Source organism: Epinephelus lanceolatus, chromosome 14 (genome assembly GCF_041903045.1).
Source record: "Epinephelus lanceolatus isolate andai-2023 chromosome 14, ASM4190304v1, whole genome shotgun sequence".
Classification (NCBI taxonomy): Eukaryota; Metazoa; Chordata; class Actinopteri; order Perciformes; family Serranidae; genus Epinephelus; species Epinephelus lanceolatus.
In genome coordinates this window covers 12,831,389-12,853,082 of record NC_135747.1, presented here as the reverse complement: position 1 = coordinate 12,853,082, position 21,694 = coordinate 12,831,389, and the positions used below count along the sequence as shown (strand labels likewise).

Below are 21,694 nucleotides of genomic sequence, written 5' to 3'. Positions count from 1 at the left end.
TGGACAGGACAAATCATTGTATATTATGGTGTTATGGTGCTGGCACCCACCTGCCTTTACTTCAATTTGAATTTGGAATGGCTCTCCCCAAAGGGCTTTGCAGTCAGTTGCATGGAAAGACAGTTTCCCAGCATAGCACCTGATTACACCAAACTCTATAATGGGCTCTTGAATGGTTATTATTTTCTGAGCTGTAATGTGCACGTCCCTGGTGATGCATTCGACAACCACAACAAATGTGCTTGGATAAGTATATCTGTGCACCATGCTGTTCTCCAATCTGAGAAAAAGCACATATAGAGACAGTTAGCTGTGACCACAGTATGCTCCTCTTATTTCCTGGAGAAAAATAATTCATTGGAGACAAAGTGGAGATGTATTGACATGAATAATAAGTTTTTGGTCTAATTTCACGGCAGTATGGATTGACGATATGGGCTAATTAAAGATAAGAGGTTTTGCACGCTTCTCGATAACTGAAGTTTATCTGCAACAATTGTAGTTCAACAAATATTTTCACCTATGGCTGCTGACAGAACTCTGAGCAGAAACACAAGGGGCACAAAAATGAGGCTAAACTTGAAATGCATTCATTATTAATTAAACAATTTACAGGTATATCATGCAGGATTATCCTAAATAAACAATGTATAGACTCATACAACAGTACCCTTCTCAATCATCACCTATGATCCACTACAGTGTGTGGTGCATGCACGTGCAGAGGGGGGAGCGGAAGGGGCTGGAGCACCTGCCCGTTTTGTCTCTTGACCCTCAAGTGCCCTGTTGTCAAGCTTCTTTTTTTGTGATGAAGGCCTTCCTGTGGCCCCTCACAGGAACATTTATTATTAATAAATGTTAATAATTCACAATATATGACATGCCGCCAGCCAGTTCATCATATGACATCACGTCATGACCCCAGCAGAGAGAGTTGTTGTCTGTCCAACAGTACAATAATGTAGACAGTACAACAGTATGACAGTAGAACAGTTGGAAGTCGAAGAACCGGTAAGTGGGTGAAACAAAGGATGTGTACTTTGTTTCATGTATTTTGCGAGACAAAGTGAAATGATCATGCATGCACGTTTGGTATGTTTCCATAAGGGCCTTTGGACACTAGCTAACCACAGACAGCTGCTGCTGTCTCTGTCAAATGAGGGCAAAAAGTATAATGTGGATGTTTTTCTTACTTTCCTGTCTTGGACTATTAATTACTGGGCCTGACATGTAGCCAGCAAGAGCTTGTCATGAAATGACATTGTTTAGTACCCGTGCCATGCAATGTGTGTGTTTGTTCATTACGTTTCATTCATGCATTCATTTTTGATTATTAATCATAATATTTTATCCTTTAGTGCAAAGATGCCCTGCAAAGAGAGGCACCTTCAACAACAAAAGAGGGAGCTGCATGAGGCAGCAAAAAGTAGTGGATCCCTAACCAACTGGGTTAAAAAGAGCACAACAGGTAAGAATAATATTTTCTCATAGACAACACTACATTGCAGTGTGTTTTACATTACATTTTAGATCTATGATTGCATAAGGTTCAAGAGTTGTTAATTACGTTTAGCCTCTCTAACTCCGCCAGGACACCGACGTCCTCGCTCCCCTCCTCCTTTGTTAAATCGTATCTCCTAGGCGCATTACGTCATCAAACCATGTGATGTTTGGTACTGCCGGATTCAGGAAGCTCTTGACTTTTCAAAAATAACATCGTTTTTCTTTTATTTCTTATGGATTTTGCACCAGAGCAGCCTAAACACACATAGTCCAAAATCGCAATGAGTGGTGACAAGTCATGTCATGCCGTTTTTCGACGGGAAAAGTTAAAGGATTACTCGAGATCTTATGTGGAGATCTTCTTCAAATTTGAAACAAATGTTCATTGATAGTGTGCCTACAGCCCCACAGTGCCATTTACCTGCTCAGATGAAGCCACAGACAGTTATTCATCCTGAAAAACATTTTTTATTTTATTTTAGGCAAAATCTAATTTTTTACTGACTTCAGAGGCCCATTACTCTGTCTCAATATCACCTAATTGATGCTGATTAATTGTTAGATTATTGCTTGTTCCTAGATCGACAGGAAGAAAGTGATAGGTCAGATGATAAATGGAGATGGAGCCAACTCAATTTTGCATCTTGTTTGTCAGGTGTAATTGTGATGTCCATGTCAAAATAAAATCTATCTAAAAATTGCAAAGTACAGTACAGGCCAAAAGTTTGGACACACCTTCTCATTCAATGCGTTTTCTTTATTTTCATGACTATTTACATTGTAGATTCTCACTGAAGGCATCAAAACTATGAATGAACACATGTGGAGTTATGTACTTAACAAAAAAAGGTGAAATAACTGAAAACATGTTTTATATTCTAGTTTCTTCAAAATAGCCACCCTTTGCTCTGATTACTGCTTTGCACACTCTTGGCATTCTCTCCATGAGCTTCAAGAGGTAGTCACCTGAAATGGTTTCCACTTCACAGGTGTGCCTTATCAGGGTTAATTAGTGGAATTTCTTGCTTTATCAATGGGGTTGGGACCATCAGTTGTGTTGTGCAGAAGTCAGGTTAATACATAGCCGACAGCCCTATTGGACAACTGTTAAAATTCATATTATGGCAAGAACCAATCAGCTAACTAAAGAAAAATGAGTGGCCCTCATTACTTTAAGAAATGAAGGTCAGTCAGTCTGGAAAATTGCAAAAACTTTAAATGTGTCCCCAAGTGGAGTCGCAAAAACCATCAAGCGCTACAACGAAACTGGCACACATGAGGACCGACCCAGGAAAGGAAGACCAAGAGTCACCTCTGCTTCTGAGGATAAGTTCATCCGAGTCACCAGCCTCAGAAATGGCAAGTTAACAGCAGCTCAGATCAGAGACCAGATGAATGCCACACAGAGCAGTAATCAGAGCAAAGGGTGGCTATTTTGAAGAAACTAGAATATAAAACATGTTTTCAGTTATTTCACCTTTTTTTGTTAAATACATAACTCCACATGTGTTCATTCATAGTTTTGATGCCTTCAGTGAGAATCTACAATGTAAATAGTCATGAAAATAAAGAAAATGCATTGAATGAGAAGGTGTGTCCAAACTTTTGGCCTGTACTGTATCTCCATGCTTACTCTATCACAATATATCATAGTACATTGAACTGTAATAGCCGTCATTGTCAGATTTTTGCCAATACACAGCTCTAACACCACAGTGTTTTAAAATCCGGTTCTATATGCCCCTTTTTGACTTTGAGCACCTGTCCCTTTAGAGGACTCTGAAGGACCCTGGTGTGGTGGTGTATTCATCTGCAGGGACCCTATACTCTGCCTGTATTTTCTTCTTATTTTGCCATGTTTGGGACATCCTTAGACACAGCACACAGGTGAGATCAGGACTTAATAAAAAGGTTGTGACCAGGTGCAAGACTGTAAGCAGTACGCGTACAAGAGGAAGGTACAACAATTGTGGACATATCGCCAAAACGTGCAAGAATAGCGAAGTGAAACGTCAATCTGGGGCTGGCTTTCGCTTTCACTTTCTCTGGTGATACTGTATACAAACAGTAATGAACAATTTCTGCATGGCATACCTTTAATAAAGGCAGCTACAGGATGTGTTACATTATTCAACAGAGCTGCATGAAAAAACAAAAGCAGTATGTGAGCTATGGAAACTATCACCAAATGCCAAAAAACATTTAAAGCTGATTTAGGGCATATTTTAGGCTTTAGTACTTTACAGTTAGCTTAACATACCTGTGATCATGTATGTAATTAATCTGCACAAACACTTGTGTAAACTTGATACAACTGTAAAGAACATTGTTTTCCCAATAATGTAAAAGAGAAGGACATGGCTGACTTACACAGTAAGAACATCAGAGAGCTTAATAAACACTTCTAATTGGAAGTTTAATATAACCTATGGCTTTGAGGCCGCTTTTGCAATGGCAAGAGTTCATGTTAATTTGTCTATCCCTCAAAGCATCCATGTGGGGTTAAAAGGGTATAGTAATGATTGCAACAGTGCTCCATACCCATAGAGGTTAGAGGACTTCCTCAGAAATCTTGACAAGAGATATTCTAACTTTTAGGTTTAAGTTTGGAGCTCCAAAATCACTTGATCCTACGTTTCCAATATTGCAACTCAGTCCTGTCTTTTGATAAACCTTCTGTTAAATGTCTAAGTCTTTCAATCTCTACCCCTACACTATGTTGTACATTTTAAGTCTCAAGCTAAATCATCATCATCATCAGGGTTATTTTGTCAAACTTGACAAAGCTCCACCAGAGCTTTAGAAGACATTATACACCTGTTTTCACAATCTGAGTAGTATTGATTGTATTTTAAACCCCCATAGTCAGTCTATACTCACCCCTGTGGACTAAGCAGATAAATAACATGGCCATCTCCGGTACTCAGCTTGCAGCTGAGGTTACCTTGCTGTAAATGTAAAAGCCATTCCACGTTGATGGTGACGTCATCATAAACAGCAGCCACAGTGCCCACTGACAGTGAGAGCCCTGTGGGGAGATAATGACCAGAAATGTAGCACAGTGCGTGTAACCCACCTGTTTTTCCAAAATCATTCTTTAAAATAATAATGAAATATAATAGACAAGCACAGATCCTCATCTCAGCAGACAGCAGAGAGACAGGGCTACTACAGGGATGTTTAATACAACAGCAACAAGGTAACAGCTTCATGGGTTTGCACGAATTCCCTCTTTCCTTTTTCCTATTTGCTCTGTACAGGTGACTGCACTGCGGCTTTTCAGACATTCATTCATTCATTCATTCATCTTCTAACCGCTTCATCCTCTTGAGGGTCGTGGGGGGGCTGGAGCCTATCCCAGCTGACATCGGGCGAGAGGCAGGGTACACCCTGGACAGGTCGCCAGACTATCGCAGGGCGGATTTTCAAACAAGATGAAATAAACAGATTTAATAAATAATTTATAACCACCATCATTGTCAGAACTAAAATGTATTTATTTATGTTTCTATGTATGAGCTCTAACACTGACACTGTTGTAGAACCTAGCAGTGACTGTATAAAAACACAGCAGAGTCTGTGAAACATGCCATCTATGGGTCATGAAAGGAGTTTTTGAAGCCTGGATTTGGGTAGACACAGTAAGTGAGTAAGTGAGGCCTAAAAAAACACATTTAGGAAAAATAGGCCCAGCCATTTTGACATTGCATAGAAGGAAGACCTACAAACAACCTTGTGTTTTCAGAGAGAGGTTGTCGCTTATTATGATGATCTCTGTGAAGCCACGGGTGGTTCCTGGGAACATCCATATAGTGTACCTCTTTGTTGGTTATTTTATAGGTTTCAGCTTTTGGCTGCAGAAACCCCCACTTGGGAAAAACTGTATACAGTAAAGGGCCGGATGGGAAACAATTGAACCAGCTTCTACTAGATGTAAAACTTCCCCTTGGAACATTTGTGATTTCTTAGAATAACTGTGACCTACCATCTTTGCAGTGGTAGTCCACAGACAGGTAGCTCCCCAGCTGAGGACAGAGTTCAACAAAGGAGTCCACAACTGGAGCAATCTGGCAAACCTGGCGACCATTGCAGTGAGCTGGGAAACACACGGGGAACTTAATCAGCTACCGATAACACACAGCAATGATAGTGACATTATGGATTTTTTTTCAAATTACTTCTTCCTGTTAAAACAAGTTTCAAAAGAGGTTTGCCCTATACTCCTTTGTGGTGAGATGCAGAATTACATACTAAGGATGATTGACAAAGGGATTCTGTATCCAGCTGTGTTGTTTGCTGAGGCCAGGGATGAAGTCCAGCATCTACCTTTTAAGCATGTAGCCTGAAGTGACTCCCCTTCAGTCAGAAAGTCTGACACATTTTCAGAAGACTCATAGTTTGCTCAGGACAGTCTTTTCTCCCACAGATACATTTTTGCACATACATTCTCACTATAACTCTTTATACACTGATGCTCCAGGTACCCCTCCAGCGTCAGTTTTAGATGCTTAGGGACAGCATGCCATACCAAACAAACCACACCAAGCATTAGTATTTGACGAGTTGGAAGTGTGGCAGGGTTGTCCTCACAGTCGTCTCTTTTTTGTCTTGTATGTAGACAACACATTCCATGTCAAGATACAATTTGCTAGGTACCCTAGGTGAATTGGTTGCAGATGTTTTGGTACACTGTGTCAAGTTCTGCTTGTTACATGCATTGTCTGTTTTCAAAATACACTTCCGTTTTCACAGGAAATATACCATTTCCTTACAGTCTCTTTCAAAATAAACACACTGTCGGTACAACACTGCGAACACTGGCCTTCTGGGTGAATGTCATTGGTTGTTGGACCCATCCACCACCACTCCTGCCCGCCCTACTCAGGCTCGGACCACTTCTTGTCCTGCCACATTTACCTCTGATGCCGCCGGATGCCGTTAAACAATAATGCCAACTGGCGGCATATCATACCAATGTGAAAGGATGGCTTTTTTTGTTGGTGTCTGACACCAGAAGCCACTGGCCAAGTACCAGATTTCGATGACTTTGGAGTGAGATCAGGTTGACAGAGAAGATTGTTCCAGCTCTACCCTGTAGTGCAAACTATATATTTTGATGACTTTGCTACATTGCCCTCATTTGTTTTGAGTGTTTCATTCAAAACCCATAACATCTGTGAGGTTTCCTGCTTGCTCCGGGACACCAAACACAGGGGAATTTACATTGTCCAAATGTCTGACTGTTTATTATTCTGTGTTGTTGCTCTGATAGACTTCTAACTTGCATAGAATATACACTCCCTTTTACCTGAAGGATGCTGGGAAAGGCTGCAGTGCCCCAGACCTTGAACAGGATGAGCAAGTTTGAAAAATGAATAGATGGATAATATGCTTTTGCCATCAGTTAAATGCATGAGTCAATATTTACTCTAAAATGGATAAATATCATTGATGTATCTTTAAGGCTATTAAGCTTTTAAGCTATTATTGTGCATTCTGTCCTCCATAAACGTCATGACGAGCACTCATTCTAGACAAATAATGGTCTGTAGTGAAACAATAATGTGCTTTGTGGTATCTGGCAATGACTTCCTTCAAAAGTGGATTGAATTTCATCACAGTTTCATCCATGCAAAACCTTTTCATGAACCACAGGTGTTTGTTTTCCTATTCACATTTTTTACCTATTGAGCCGAGCAGATAAAATGAGAAGAACTAATATAAATCTGATAGTAGTTATTAGTGGATATCAGATCCTTTAAAAGCTGTGCATTAGGTAATTGTATCCATTCAAACATTGTTTATCATAACACGATTACCAATTAAAAGATATGGCAATAATTCAAGTTTTCATTGAAGGCAAAACAAAACAAAACTATTCAACCATATTTTACCTGTTAATGTTTCAACAACATCCACCCAGCCACACTTGTGCTCTGTGGTTGTTGTTGGAGGGGAGAACATGGATCGACAGTAATGAAGGTTCTTACGACCATAGAAGCTGCGATCTATCATTAGGACTTGACCAGAGCCGCACTGTAGAGTGGTGTTACGACCTGCACACACAATGGATCTGCCAGAGTCTGGAAAGAATATAAGGCATTACAAAGTGGTAATTCATCACAGAGTCATTGCTATACTGTTTTTTCACAGAACACAGAATACAGATTACCTACCAAACTGGCAGATAAAGTGCAGTTTTTTGTTGCAGTGTCTTGTGGCTTCCCATTGGAAGCCTGAGTCTCTCAGTATGTGTCCACACTCTTCTCCTGGCTGTGGGCTGCTCACCCAGTTTGAATAGGTTAGATGAGAACCATCCAGCCAAGAGAGAGCACCTGAGGATGGAACAAACCACTGCTGAACATATGCAATGAATGCACAGTTTGAGTTGAAGTTAGGTAGTTAGATTTGGGCCACAAAACCATTTGGTTAGAGTTAGGAAAAGATTATAGTTGACAGCACAGTTTGTCACATCAGACAACTCACATGACTAACAACTAACTAATGAGTAACTAATGACTCAGGTTACAAAATAACTTAACTAATGTTGACTTTTAGTTTCACAGTGGAGACAAACACTGCTCTCCTTGGTCCAAGTCCTGTGCTTATCGGAACAATCCACCTGCCCTAAGCAGACTCTGCTGCTCTTTTTAGTACAACTGACCATCTAATAATTATGTTGTCTGAAACCCCACTGCGTCTCATACAGGCGCTAACGGCTACCTTGTGCATCCATATCTAAAGCCGAGGGCCACTGCTGAAGAAATGTTTTTTGATGCCCTGGGAATGAGACCTCAACATATTCAAAAGAGGCAACATATTAAATTTAAAAGCACCAAATACTCTAAAGTTAGGAGTACTCTAAATTTCACTTATTTACAAATCTCATTAATACTGTTAAGCATGAGGCATTTACTCCCTCTTATGTGCCACTCATACCTGTCCCCACAAAACAAGGGCGGGTAGGAACCAATTAGCTCATAACCAAGGGAACACATTGTCTCCACCACACATTACATAGTACGATAAATGACAATGAAATCATAATTTACCAGTAACTCAATAATGCTGAATCTATTACTACTTGAATATAAATAATGTACCCATTGGTAATTAACACAGTAACTCAAGTAATAAAAAATAACCCCAAATTATAATATGTGTATAATGTATTATGGTTGCAATACATTACAGCAGTAATAAATGTTTCCTTATAACAATGATACCCTGTGTAGCCAAAACCCATTGGGTAGTTTATACCTCTGCTATAGACCTCCGTTGTGTCCAAAAACTACGAAAAACATGAATATGAACCACACCGTTGCATTAGGTGACAGGTTTCTTCATCAAAGTGAACAAGGGCGTGTAGGTTGTTATGGATTAATCCCACATAGACTGACTGTGATGAGCATACCTGTTGCCATGCAGAGGATTGAAATGTTGGTAATCCCCCAGCAGACACCTTCTATAGATTATAGTTCATTTTCTCCTTCAGTGAACACATATGTACTCATAGTTTATTTAGTATTGTTGGCAGTACATCAGTTTCTATTTGTATGCACGCATTTAGTTAACTTCATTTTGTCTTTGATTAGTTTGCTTTAAATCATTCTCTCTATTTCTTTGTCCTTGAGTTACCAGTGCTTAGGGTCCTGGTTGTTGCTGCTGGAGAGTCATTTTGGCAGGTGGGAACAAAAGATGCATTCCATAAAGCAAAACTCTGTTCTGCAATAACATTTTTCTGGCTAGTACTCAGTGTCATATCTCAGGGATAGAAGGGGAGACGTTTTTGTCAGATACTGAACTGGTGACACTAATCTTAGGTGTCCACCTTGAAACTGCGCTGATTGTATCGATCTTCTGTGCTGCCAGGGGGGAAAAGATCTATGTAAAGCTTGTTTTTTACAGACATGGATGTAAACTGTAAATGCAACTTGGTGGTAATTCTAGTTTGAAACTTGTAATTTTTGTTTTTTATTTTTTGCACAAATATTGGCAGTGTGTGAAGTCTTTCTCACTCCGCTGAGGGGAAAGAAAAGGCTTCACACCATTAAAAGATTGTAATTATTGAACAGAGGAAAGTGAGAACAACAGCTCAATAGGAACAACATTTTTTCCAAGACACAGAGCCAACTGTGAATAAAGTAGACACATTGCACCAAATGTACCATCATTTAGAAGATCATTGCTATCAGTCACTGTTAAAGTATTCTCCTCAATGATGCACGAAGTTGCAGTATTTCATTAATTGAATCAAATGTGCAAGACACACAAAATCCCTTAAAATGCAGTTGTCATGGACTTTGGGAGAGATTGGCTCTTTAGCATTTTGTTGCAAATGTCTGTAGATTTAAACTCATTTGTCTAAGGTGGATAGACTTATGAGCATCTAAACAAGAGTAGATTTCCACAGTTCATAATTACACTCAAAACTTTATTCCATATTAATTTCAGCCTTCTTACCTTCAACAGTTGAAGAATATTGCAGGTTTGGAGAGGTGGAGGGCGCTACTCCAAGCCAGACATCCCTCTTGGGGTCCATGAGTGTTTGAATGAAATGTTGAGTTTCTTTATCTGGGATAAAAGCAAGGTGTCCATCACGCTGCTCACACCAAGCCTGCGCACTGAAAAAAGTATGCTGGAGATCCACAAACTCATAGCAGGAGCCTCCAAAGGCCGTCTGGTAGCCTGGACAGGAAACAGAAGCCCTTATCTTATCTTCAGCATTAGACAGACAGGTGAGTGTCATCAGGATCATCAGGTGCATAAAGGTCCAGCACATTTTTGTTCTCTTTTCTCTCAGTCTCACATCACACTTTTTAAATTTTCAGTGCTATAAGTGCAGTAACCCTGCTTCACTCTTTTTCTCTAATATTCTCATACAACCCTTATCACATCCTGCTTCAAATGGAAATGAGCCTCTCTCACACACTTTGTCTGTATTCAGTGGAACAACAGTGTTTACCTAACAGTCATCTCTCTGAAAACCAATGAATGCATTACCTTGGCACACAGACAGAGCTGGAACAAAGGAAACCTAGGAGAGTAGCTTCAAGCAGATGGCAGGGTAGCTTGAGGGTAGAGGTTCTAATAATGTACAGAATTTAATGACAAGGATTTATAGATCTTTATTGTAAAAAATAGGTATCTAGTAGATCAGTTTAATATAGATCTAAGCACTGGCTAACATGCTGGTTCCCTACTTCACTTCATTTAAGAGATGCTAAATAATGTCAGTAAGACAGAGGCTCCCACTGCAAGAAAAGAAATGAGGCCACTTTTCAGTGAGATAAAACATTTAAAATCACCCATCATTCATTTTTTATTACTGAAAGGTGCATGCTCTTTATCCACAGATAGAAAGTGAATTTCACATTCAGATGAAATACAATGAATCCAAAAATATTCTCAGTAATAATTAATCAATTCAATATTGTATATGTATGAAAAAAGGGGTCATTCATAGTGATGAAAGCACAAAAATAAATAAATGACAGGATTGTGCTCTTCTACCCAGCTTTACAGAGCATTATAGCATCCTTTGGCTCATTGTTTTGGTTTTCTCACTGTTTGGCTTTTTTTTTCTCATACAAGAAGTGGTTTACTGGTCATCCATCATACCAGGACAAAACATGGTGGTCTGCTGCATTGGTGGGCTGGTATACTGCCAAAAAATCTAAACATTTTTATCAACTGTCCAGCCCTGTCTGTGTCTTTACCAGCACTCTTTGTGTGCCTGTCATTTGGGGTGCGTGAGTGTGCTGCCTGTTTTGGGACTGGGTTCTCTGGCCAGTCTCCACCAAGTAGCAGGTTGAAAGCTGAGGTAGCCACACAGCTAGACCCATATCAATTTGCATACAAACAACAAAGAGGCACTGATGATGCAATCAGTAGCTGAGTGCATATGGTCACTACACACCTAGAGAAACCAAAGTCCTACGCTAGACTAGTTTGTTGATTTCAGCTCTGCATTCAATACCTTGCAGCCACACACACTAAATCAACTCAGTGTCAACCCAGTCATCATCAGGTGGTACCATTCATTTCTTACTAACTGCACCCAGCAAGTCAGAGTGAACAAAACTCTGTCCGAACTCACAACCATTCATACTGGAGCACCTCAAGGGTGTGTTAGCTCAACTGTGGTGTTCACTCTTATACAAATGAATGCATTAGCCACACTGAAAACGTACGCATCGTTAAATTTTCCGATGATACTGCCATCTTAGGACTTATGCAAACCGATTCTGGTGTGCTGGGGTATAAGTCTGCCATTCATGAGTTTGTACAGTGGCGCGACAAACACCATCTCATTCTCAACACAAAAAAAACTGAGGAGATGGTGTTTGTCTCTGACTCTTGCTGATCATTCAATGATCATCCACGATCCACGAGAGCATAATGCAGGTGGACTCTTACAGATACCTGGGCATCCACATAGATAACGTGGATAGATAACGGGTGGAGGACCCGTGTGGAGGTCATCTGTACCAAAGTACAGCAATGGCTGCACTTCCTGAGAAGGCTGAGAACCTTTGGTGTGACCCCAGAAGTGCAACTCTTTTTCTGTCATGCTGTGGTGGAAAGCCTACTGCGCTATGGGATTTCGGCATGGTTTGGAAATTTGAGAGTCCAGGCCAAGGCCCAAATTCACAGACTAGTAACGACAGCCATGAAGAATATGGGAGTCTGCCAACATCCCAGTCTTCAACATATTTTTCAACAAAGCATAATTAAACAAGCACAGAAAATCATCTTAGATCCAATCCATGTACTCCACCCTTAGTATCAGCTTCTCCCCTCAGGCAGACGGTACAGAATCCCCCTAAGCAAGCACAACCGGTTCAAAAACTCTTTTGTCCCCCTATCTATTAAGGCCCTCAATACCACTTAGGCTGGACTGGGGAGTCGCCATTGTTGTACTTGTATTCTTTCTATTGTTTAGTGTCACTCATCACTGTACTACTGTCATATGTGTGTCTCTGTTTTGTTTTTGTTTTTTTATGATGATGTAAATGGGCATGTGCAATTGAATGGAGGCAGTTGTCCTACTGCTGTATTTTAGTATGTCTGGATGTATGTGTTGTTTTTTTTATACTGTTCACAATGCAAACACTGTAAAGTCCAAGACAAATTTCCCACTGGGACAAATAAAGTCAACAGTATCCTATCCTATCCTATATCCTAAGTTTGTTAAACCTGTGCTTATGGCTTCCTACTGTTGCTGCTCTTAAGGAAACTGTTGCTAAATTGTTTTGAGCTTCACAAACTCTGCAAAATGACTCATTTTTGATTGAAATGTTCTAAACAAAAAAACAAAAAAAAAACAAAAACAAAAAAAAAACACTCTAGAAATGGTTTGTTCTTTTATTATTTTTCATGGAAAATAGAACAGCAGGAAAGAAAAGGTGAAAGTCAGGACAGACCTTTTTGGCTGGCTAATCAAAAAGCAATGAATAAACAGCAAAGACAAACAAAAGCTGGTAATTTCATTCTCTTTTATTAAATTCTGTCCTGCTGAAAGATGATAGACATTTGCTTATCTTTTTGGCTTGTTTGAAAATTTGTTGGCACCTGAGTGAAATAAATGAGTAGGTGATGTTGTTTGGATTTTCCTTTATTTCTTTTCACTTGTTTTCAGTGAATAAGAATTTGTAAGACTGCAAAAAAAAAGAGAATGCAATGCATCAGTTTGATTGTACCAATCGACTGAACAGCAGCAGGTCTGAATTCAACCAACTGGCAAAAAAAAGATGTGCTAGTGGCATTATTCTGCAGCCATTTACAATGTTGTTGTTACTTGTCGATCCAAAATGCACCAAGATCTCTATAGCTCTGAAGTTAATTTTAAAGGAGTTTATCATATATTATTATTAGGGGTGTCAAATTATCGCGTTAATTGCGAATAATTAATTACAGCCATATTTAACGCGCTATGTTTTTTGATCGCGTTAATCTAATTTTTAATCTCTAACTTTACTGTTTCTGTATGCCACAGAGTTGCCTTTTATAAAATCCGTCTGTAGGCGTACGATTGGGCTTCTTTGTGCTTGAGTTGTGGGAAAGCTGCAGCGCTACAGAGCAGAGCCCAGCATCAGCATTGATGACTGTCCCCTGCAGTGGTGGTCTGCTTACTTAGGAGCCTATAAAAAGCTGTCTGCCCTAACATACAAGTATCTCACCTCCCCGGCAACCTCCGTGTAATTTTCGGGACAATCAGGGTAGGATTCATGATTCAGGACAACTGCACAGTCCCGAAATCCAAGCAGTTGTCCTGAATCATGAATCCTGCCCTGATTGTCCCGAAAATTACACTAGAGCAGAGTGTGGAGTAGTTACATTAACATTAAACACTGACATTAAAAACTGATCATGGTGGTTGAGTTGTCATACAGCTCCCACCGGCTGCACATTGGCTGCAGCAGTTCCTACATGAATTATGGGTGTTGTAGTTTGAAGAAGAGAAGACAGCATAAATTGCAGCCGCAAGGACAGGGAAAGCGCAGGCAGCCACGAGAAGGAGTGATTTGCACATTGCAGTGCAGCCTCTTGTTCTAACTGTTCAAAACTGTTCTATAAACTGATACAGCTGTAACGAATGCACCAGGTGTCTTTTATTTTGTTAACTTTTATTTTTTATTAAGTTTAAAGGACAAGTGCACTTATATTGATCACTTCCATGAAATAAAACAAGAAATTGGAAAAGAGTAAAATAATTTAGAAAATTGTTAAAATATAATTAGGGAACTGATCACAGATGTATTGTTTCTGTGTGTTTTTACATCTATTGTTGTGTTAATCTGCAGCTATGCTTTTAATGACGCTGACATGTCATGACAGTCAAGCACCCCCCTGGTGGTCGAGACTGAAGGTTGCAGCACTCTTTATTGGGACTAATCTCAAAAACAATAGAATGTAATGGCTAGGTGTACTGCATCTGTGTTCAAGTGTGTTATTATGACTTTATAAAACCACTTTTTGTAATATATATCAATCTTTTGATCATCTGCCACAATAATGTAATGAATTTAAATGAAAATACCTCAAGTTGAAGGCTTTTCTCAGCAATTTTGAGATGAGATTAAAAAAGAGATTAATTAGATCAATTAATTACAGATCATAATTAATTAATCTCTCCATTTTTTTAATCTCTTGACAACACTAATTATTATATATATTTAGTATATAATGACAAAAACTCTGTCTGTGGGTGTGTCTGTGTCTCTGTTCCACGTTTTTCTCCTCACTGACTGGGTCAATCCATGTGAAATTTGGCACAGTGGTAGAGGGTCATGGGAGGATGTGAATGAAGCAATATTACATCAATTGGCCAAAGGGGGGCGCTATAGCAACCGATTGAAATTGCAAACTTTGAATGGGCATATCTCATGCCCCGTATGTCGTAGAGACATGAAACTTTGCACAGAGATGCCTCTCCTCATGAGGAACAAATTTGCCTCAAGAAGACCATAACTTCCACTTATATTGATTTTCTGTTATTTTGAATTTTTTGACAACAGTTTGACTGATCTGCATGAAACTCGGTGAACATAATCTAGGGACCAATATCTAAAGTTCCCTCTTGGCAAAAGTTGGAAAACTTACTAAAACTGAGCTTCTATAAGGGAATGAATATTGCTGAGGGCGTGGCTCATCACATAAAGGTGTATAACATCTCAAGGGTTTCACTGATCACCCTGCAACTTTGTAGGCATATGACCACACATAATCTGAGGGGACCCCTCCATTATTGACCCGATCAAACAAAATGGGGGCGCTAGAGAGCTAATTTCTTATCTAGGCCTAACCGCCATATCGATTTTTACTAAACTTGGTAGATATGTAGAACAGGACGCCTCAAGGTGACTGGAGAAATTTAACTCTAATTAGCAACTGGGTGGCGCTATAACAACAGAAAAATGCTAAATGGCTAAAATGTGACTGAACGCTGTGGCTCCCCCTGTGGCTGGATGTTTGGGTTTTTTTTTCTAATTTTTGGTATGACTAAGTCATGGTATGGTATGCTGTACATAATCATGTAAACTGTCAGTGTGTCATTCTGTCAGTCAGTCATTCTGTCTGTCCCATGTTTTTCTATGGTCAATCTATGTGAAACTGCACATAGGCATTGAGGACTGGCATAGGTAGAAGGTGATAAAGCTACCAATGGGTATGGACTAGTATAAATAACATGAAAAATGTAAGCCTAAAACTGTTCTTACTAGGAACAGTACTCAGTTCCTAGTAAGGATCTTAGTATCATACAAGCCATGATCTCTGCCAAACTGAACTCTTCATATCAACAAATACACATTTCTACACCCAACCGCCTAACAGTAAGAAAAGTTTGTACAGTAAAAAGGATGTCTGTGCTTTTGTAATATCCTTCTTTCAATCCTTAATAGATTTTTATTCTATACGCGTGACTGAAGCTCTGTACGAACAGTCTTTTTCATGATGATCCAGTATGCTGTGAGAAAAAAAAGTACATTCACATCAGACTGAGTGTGGGTGAACAGCAGCACCCACAGGCACCTGCTACCAGTGTGTTTTGTAAAAGGCTTTTTACCCTCTCGACACAACATAAGAGGGTGGCTTTTGTTATCAGAACATGAAAACAGACTTGTCTGTCTTAGTTATTGGCTCTACAGAGATATAACTGTGTCCAAGTTTTCAACATACATGAACACTGTGGCTTCTCTATTTTAGTGCATGTTGTTTTTGTTGCTTTACGGCTTATCTTCATATTTAAGGGCCTGTTCTACTAAGCAGGTTCACTGAATTATCTGAATAACGTTGTGGGAAATAAGAACAGGCCTCTTAATGTCTAAATTGCCAGCTTGAGGGAGTTCTGAGTAATACTAAACAAATTCATCTGAATAATTCAGTAAACCTGCTTCTTGGATCGGGTCATTTAATTTGTAGAGCTGCATCCTGTACATCATAATGTTCTGAAGTCACTTAAATTTGATAAAGTATACTGGGGTAAATAGAAATAACCTGAGTGTTTCTTTCTAGTTAGTTAATTTAAATTCAAAAGTATTACATCTAGAAGAAGCTTTAAAGGGATCGGATTCAGGGGCTGTTTTAACTGAAAATGAATCTAATATTTATAACTATGTTTTCATTAGTTTATTTGCCTGAAAATAATAACTGTTGTGTTTTTGTTACCTTGGAATGAGCTGTTTATATCTACATACAGAGCAGGTCCTCTCCCACAGAGTCTGCCATGTTGTTCTACAGTAGCCCAGGTTGGACAAATCAAAAGCCCTTTTTAGATAGGAGATGTGCAAATTTGCAGGAAAGCCAAATCAGTCTTCTTCAGCATTGGCAGTATAAAAACAAAATCAGGGAGTGCGGCAAATTGCCGCCTACCTACTTTTGTTTATACAGAATGTGCCTTTTTCAGGGCAATGGGGGGTGTGAGCAAGTAACAAAACGTGTAGCTCAGCGTGTGACGTAAACAGTGACGTGGGAGGGAAGCCACGGCTGGTTTGTGTTTCCCTCTTGCTACTAGCTGCTTGCTAATTCCTGCTATCAGCTGTTTCCTGTTTATCCACCACCAGTGGGTCGCACGTGCGGCGTCATCAACAGCTCCTCCCACAAGTCATCAACAGCCCCTCCCATTGCGGAAGGCTGCCTCGGTCTGTTTAAACTGAAAGGGTTCCGCCAATATGACTACCCTACGAGGCGGAAAATTGGGCACCTCGGATCAACTTGCCAATCCGGCTCTGTGTGTATAAACGCTCGCAGCTTGCCGGCAAAACGGCTCAACATCCGTGGAAAATCTGGCAGTGTAAAAGGGGCTAAAGACTGGCTAAAGATAGTGCCATTCATGTTTTTGTGTTGCCCAACATAGTTCTCCTACATGCTTGGCCAATGGGTGTCATCACAACTTGTTAAATACCACCACTTTGTCAGTGAACATAACTGGTAAAATGTGATGCACTAGGTATCCTCCTGCGTCTGGTTATTACATTTTGTGATGGCATGTCAATTTATGCTTTTTAGATACATGCATAGTCTTTTCAAAATAAACTTACAATGTACCTAAAACACCATGTTTTTATGATTGTTTCCTTAAGTTGAGGCAACAGAGGCCAAGGTTAGGTTTAAAAAAAAAAACATTATGGTTTGGATTAAAATAAGCAGCCTACAGTTGTTGTTACTAACATTATATAACATCACTTGACATATGTGACCGGATGTACATCACTGCCATAGCATGCTACACATACTAGCAAGCTACATTGTTATTCAAATAATTCTAATTCTTTTGGTTTCACATTGCAAATGAACAGCGGGCTCCCAGGTCAAAGTCCGGTGTTTGTTTGGCCTGTTCTGGGGACTTTCTTGCTCTTTATATTATGGTAGTTACCGTAGCATTACAAACTGCTGCCCGCCTGTGCGTTTCATAATGCCGTCAAAGGTGCCTTTGTGCGTCAGTATCTTATGTTAACATCTACTGACAAAGCAGTGGTAGTTGATGACTTCAGTTGCTGGCTGCTGTATGAACAACTGCCACTGCCCAGCACTTATTATACTGCTGCTAAAGGTCCCTTTGTGTGTCAATCTCTAACCAGATCACTGACAAAGCAGCAGTATTTGATGAGTTGGTAACTGGCTGGCTTGGCAGACAGGAGAAGTTTCAGTTTCTGCCACCAAATCCTACACATGGTGAATACCAGTCTTATAATTCCAGTAAGTTGTGGTATTCAACAAGTTTTTTTTTTCAGACTGTTTCAAAGTTCTAGTTGGAGTTAGCAAAGTATCCAACAGTCATCCAGGTGCTGCCAGAAAAGAGCTGTGGTGTTTAATTAAAGCCTGAGTTAAAACATTTGACCTTTCAACAGGTTCAGACTGGCCATTGGGAAGTTCAGAGATCTTCCTGGTGGGCGGTCTTGTAAGGGTCAGAGGGACCCTGGCATCATACAGCAGAAGCAGCCAGCAGCTACCTTAGCTGCAATGCGTAATAGCAGGAAGCAGCCATTGCCATCAAAAAAAAGAAAAAGGCTTTGTTGGCTGACACTGCAGGTACACAGAGATTACTAATTCATTTAAGCAGTCTGCAGCACCAGCAGGTGATGATGAGGACAGTGGTGAGGAACCTGAAGCAGGAACATCAGAGAGGCATGAGCAGCTGGCAGCAGGTGCTGCTGTGTCAAGATTACATGTTTTGTGCTGTAAACCAGCTAAATAAACTAATTAAAGACGCAGATGTTTTTGTTAACTTTGGGGTTAAATGCAGAGTCGGACTGAGTGCACAAACTTTTAGAGAAGATCACTTCAAATGTGTACATTAAAGAGACTGTGTTAAAAAAATGTCCCCAAAATTTGACTGGACATGGGTAAAATAAACATGTAAATTTAATACTTTTCTTCTGGACTATTCATCAGTTCTTTTCGCATTATAGCCTGTAAGGTACATAATATCTGATAGCTAGCCCAGCAATAAATACTCTACAGGTGAACATGAACTCTACTCTGCAGGTGAACTCTGAGCAAGAAAGAGAAAGGGATGGAGGAGGAGGGTGAACCAACACAGATCCAATTACAGCTGCACTATTGACTGTAGTATTCAGTGACTATGAATTCGAGATACAAACTGAGGGGGCAGGTGTCAGAAGGACATCCTTAGCAAAAAAAAACAAACCTGTATTAGTTTTACTGCTAGAAAGGCTAAATTTCAGTCCCAGTCCACCCCTGCATATACAGGCATACTATGCAGGATTGTCAGTTACCATTACGCTCGCCAACAAAAGTGAAAGTAAAAGCCAACCCCAGATTTACTTTTGTTTGCCATTTCACCTTGCTTTATTTGCATATTTTTCAGCATGCTGTGTTTCTTGGACTCCAGCTGCTTACAAACTGGCACCTGGTCACTACCTTTTCAGAAGCCTTGACCTCGCCTATGCACTGTGGGTGCACATAATCACGAACGTCCTGAGCACAGATAATAATAAGCAAATACAGGCAGAGGGCAGAGTCTCTGCAGAAAAATACACCGCCAAACACTTCTAGGGGGTCATATGTGGTGATTGAGAGAGATTACTTCTGTGTGAGCCTGTATATTGTTATTCAGGAAAATCCTGTATATTGAAGACCTTGAATAACAAGCTATACATTGGTATGATACTGTAAGTGACTTCTGTTTTGGACTCCATTGATTATCCATGTGGACATTCAAAATGATCAATAACTTTGTCAAATATCAACCATTCGAACACCATACCTGCTCCTGCTGATGATCTTGTGGCGCTATTTCTGACAATAAGATATTAGCCTACTACAGATATCAGTGGCAGTAATAAAGACAGATGTGTCTATTTACAGATGGATTTGATTACCCTTTGAGCTGACCAGTGGAAAATCAGTAAGGTCTGCGAGGAAGGAGGTCAGGTGAGGTCATTAATCCATCCTTGCAAAAAACCTAATAGCCAAAGACATAATCAAGCGGCAACATCTGAGGGTGACAAATGAAGCCAATGCAGAAGAGCCAAAATCTGCAGTTCCTTGAATGGCCACTTGAGGCTGGTCCTTCAGTGTTCCTTGTTCAGAGGGTTTTTACTGGGAATTATCTGAAGAGGCCTCTTCCGTTCCAAGACAAACAGACCAGGGGCCGTATTCACAAAGCTTCCTAGTACAAAGAGTTGCTCCTAGTGACGAAATTTTAAGAAAATTCTTAGAATTGTGACGTTTTCTTAGAATTTCCCCTTAAAGTTAGGTCCTTGAAAAGATTAAAGTCATTCACAAAGTGAGTAAGTAACCCTTAAAAGAGCTCCTAAGGTGAAAAACTGTAATGAGTAGGGGGGAGGACTTTTAAGTGATTTAAGAGTTTCTTAATCAGAGGAAAAAATGGCAGAAACACAAAGAGGTCGGAGAAATATTCTCCAAACGCTAAATGACAGTGAGTAAATGAAATGCTACAGATTAGATCATACAGGGATAATATGTGTGGTTGCTGTCATTAGGGATGCACACACATTTCCCACCTAACGCTATAACGCCAGACATAAAATGATCACAACACTAAGATATTTGGAAAACTGGAAAAATGCAACAGTGCAGCAGTGATGACTTTTGTCTGTCTCAACCTTTCATCGGCTGAGTGATCACACTAACAATGACAACAATTTCATAGTCTCGTGACGTGTTCTCACACAGTTCATTTCATTTCCACTGGGTGTCCACACCTTGCAGGCTCACAAAAGGGGCGTGTCTGTGACAACCAATCACATCTGTTGGAGCATCATACCTAGCAACAGGGTCAACAACACCTCCTCACTAAGATGAAAGTTTCCATCCCTTCTTTGCTCAGAGTTGCTCAGAGTTGTACTTAGAACTTTCCCAAATCACTCCTAAACTAAGACTCTTTACTAAAAGGTTTAGTCTAAGTTAGGAGCTCTCTGAGCGTACTCTCAGAATATGTGTGACTATGGCCCCAGATGAAAAAAAAATGTTTTTCTGATGTTACTTGTCAGGGATGGGCTGCTATGTATGGTAGCTGACACAAAAATGCAAATGTCCTTATCTAGAGCCAGTGTTTGGTCTACTGAAGCAAAATAGCAGACTCAGTGGACCCGCTCTGTATGTAGCTCCGTTACAGATACAGCTCATTCTAATGTAACAAAAACTCAAAACTTCTTATTTTCAGGTGATGATACACAAAATTATATAGAAATTATATTATCTTCCATTTCTGCCAATATATTCCTCTATACTGGACCTTTAACTTGTTCATCTTTCAGAGTCAAATCTAACATTACTATGGCAGATCCTGAGTAAAGTGAATGAAGACCTTCAATGCCCAGAAACACTAACAATAGGGGGAACAGAGGGCTGTTTGCCCTGAGGTGCATTTTTTGTTTTAGTACATGGAATGTATTATTGCATATTTTCCCCTTCCACTTTTTATTGATGTATTCCTAAAGACAACGCTACACCCAAACTGAAATGAGTGCTACAACAAAAGTGCTTGCTTTGGTATTCAGTAAATATAATATAGAAGTTGCACCTTTTGATTGAATTTCCTGGTAAACAGTAATATAAGGAAATTTAGAACATTTTGTGATTAGCTTAATTGAGGCTTTGACATACTACTTTCAAAAATTAAGTTAATGTTTAGTACACCAGCATATGTTAAACATCAGCAATCAGCATTAATCAAATTAAATATGTGCAATTTAAGAGA

The 21,694-nt window shown here is 39.8% G+C and overlaps 1 protein-coding gene across 1 annotated transcript in view; it reads right to left on the bottom strand.

Annotated features, from left to right (window-relative positions):
* The window catches only part of LOC117251062 (polycystin-1-like protein 2), a 62,496-nt gene extending 52,228 nt beyond the window's left edge, over positions 1-10,268 (bottom strand). Inside the window, 6 exon segments of the mRNA XM_078174829.1 lie at positions 51-280; positions 4,384-4,531; positions 5,489-5,599; positions 7,398-7,586; positions 7,680-7,838; positions 9,967-10,268. Coding sequence (XP_078030955.1) covers positions 51-280; positions 4,384-4,531; positions 5,489-5,599; positions 7,398-7,586; positions 7,680-7,838; positions 9,967-10,261 — 1,132 coding nt within the window. The 5' untranslated portion in view covers positions 10,262-10,268.
* Between the last annotated feature and the right edge of the window lie 11,426 nt (positions 10,269-21,694).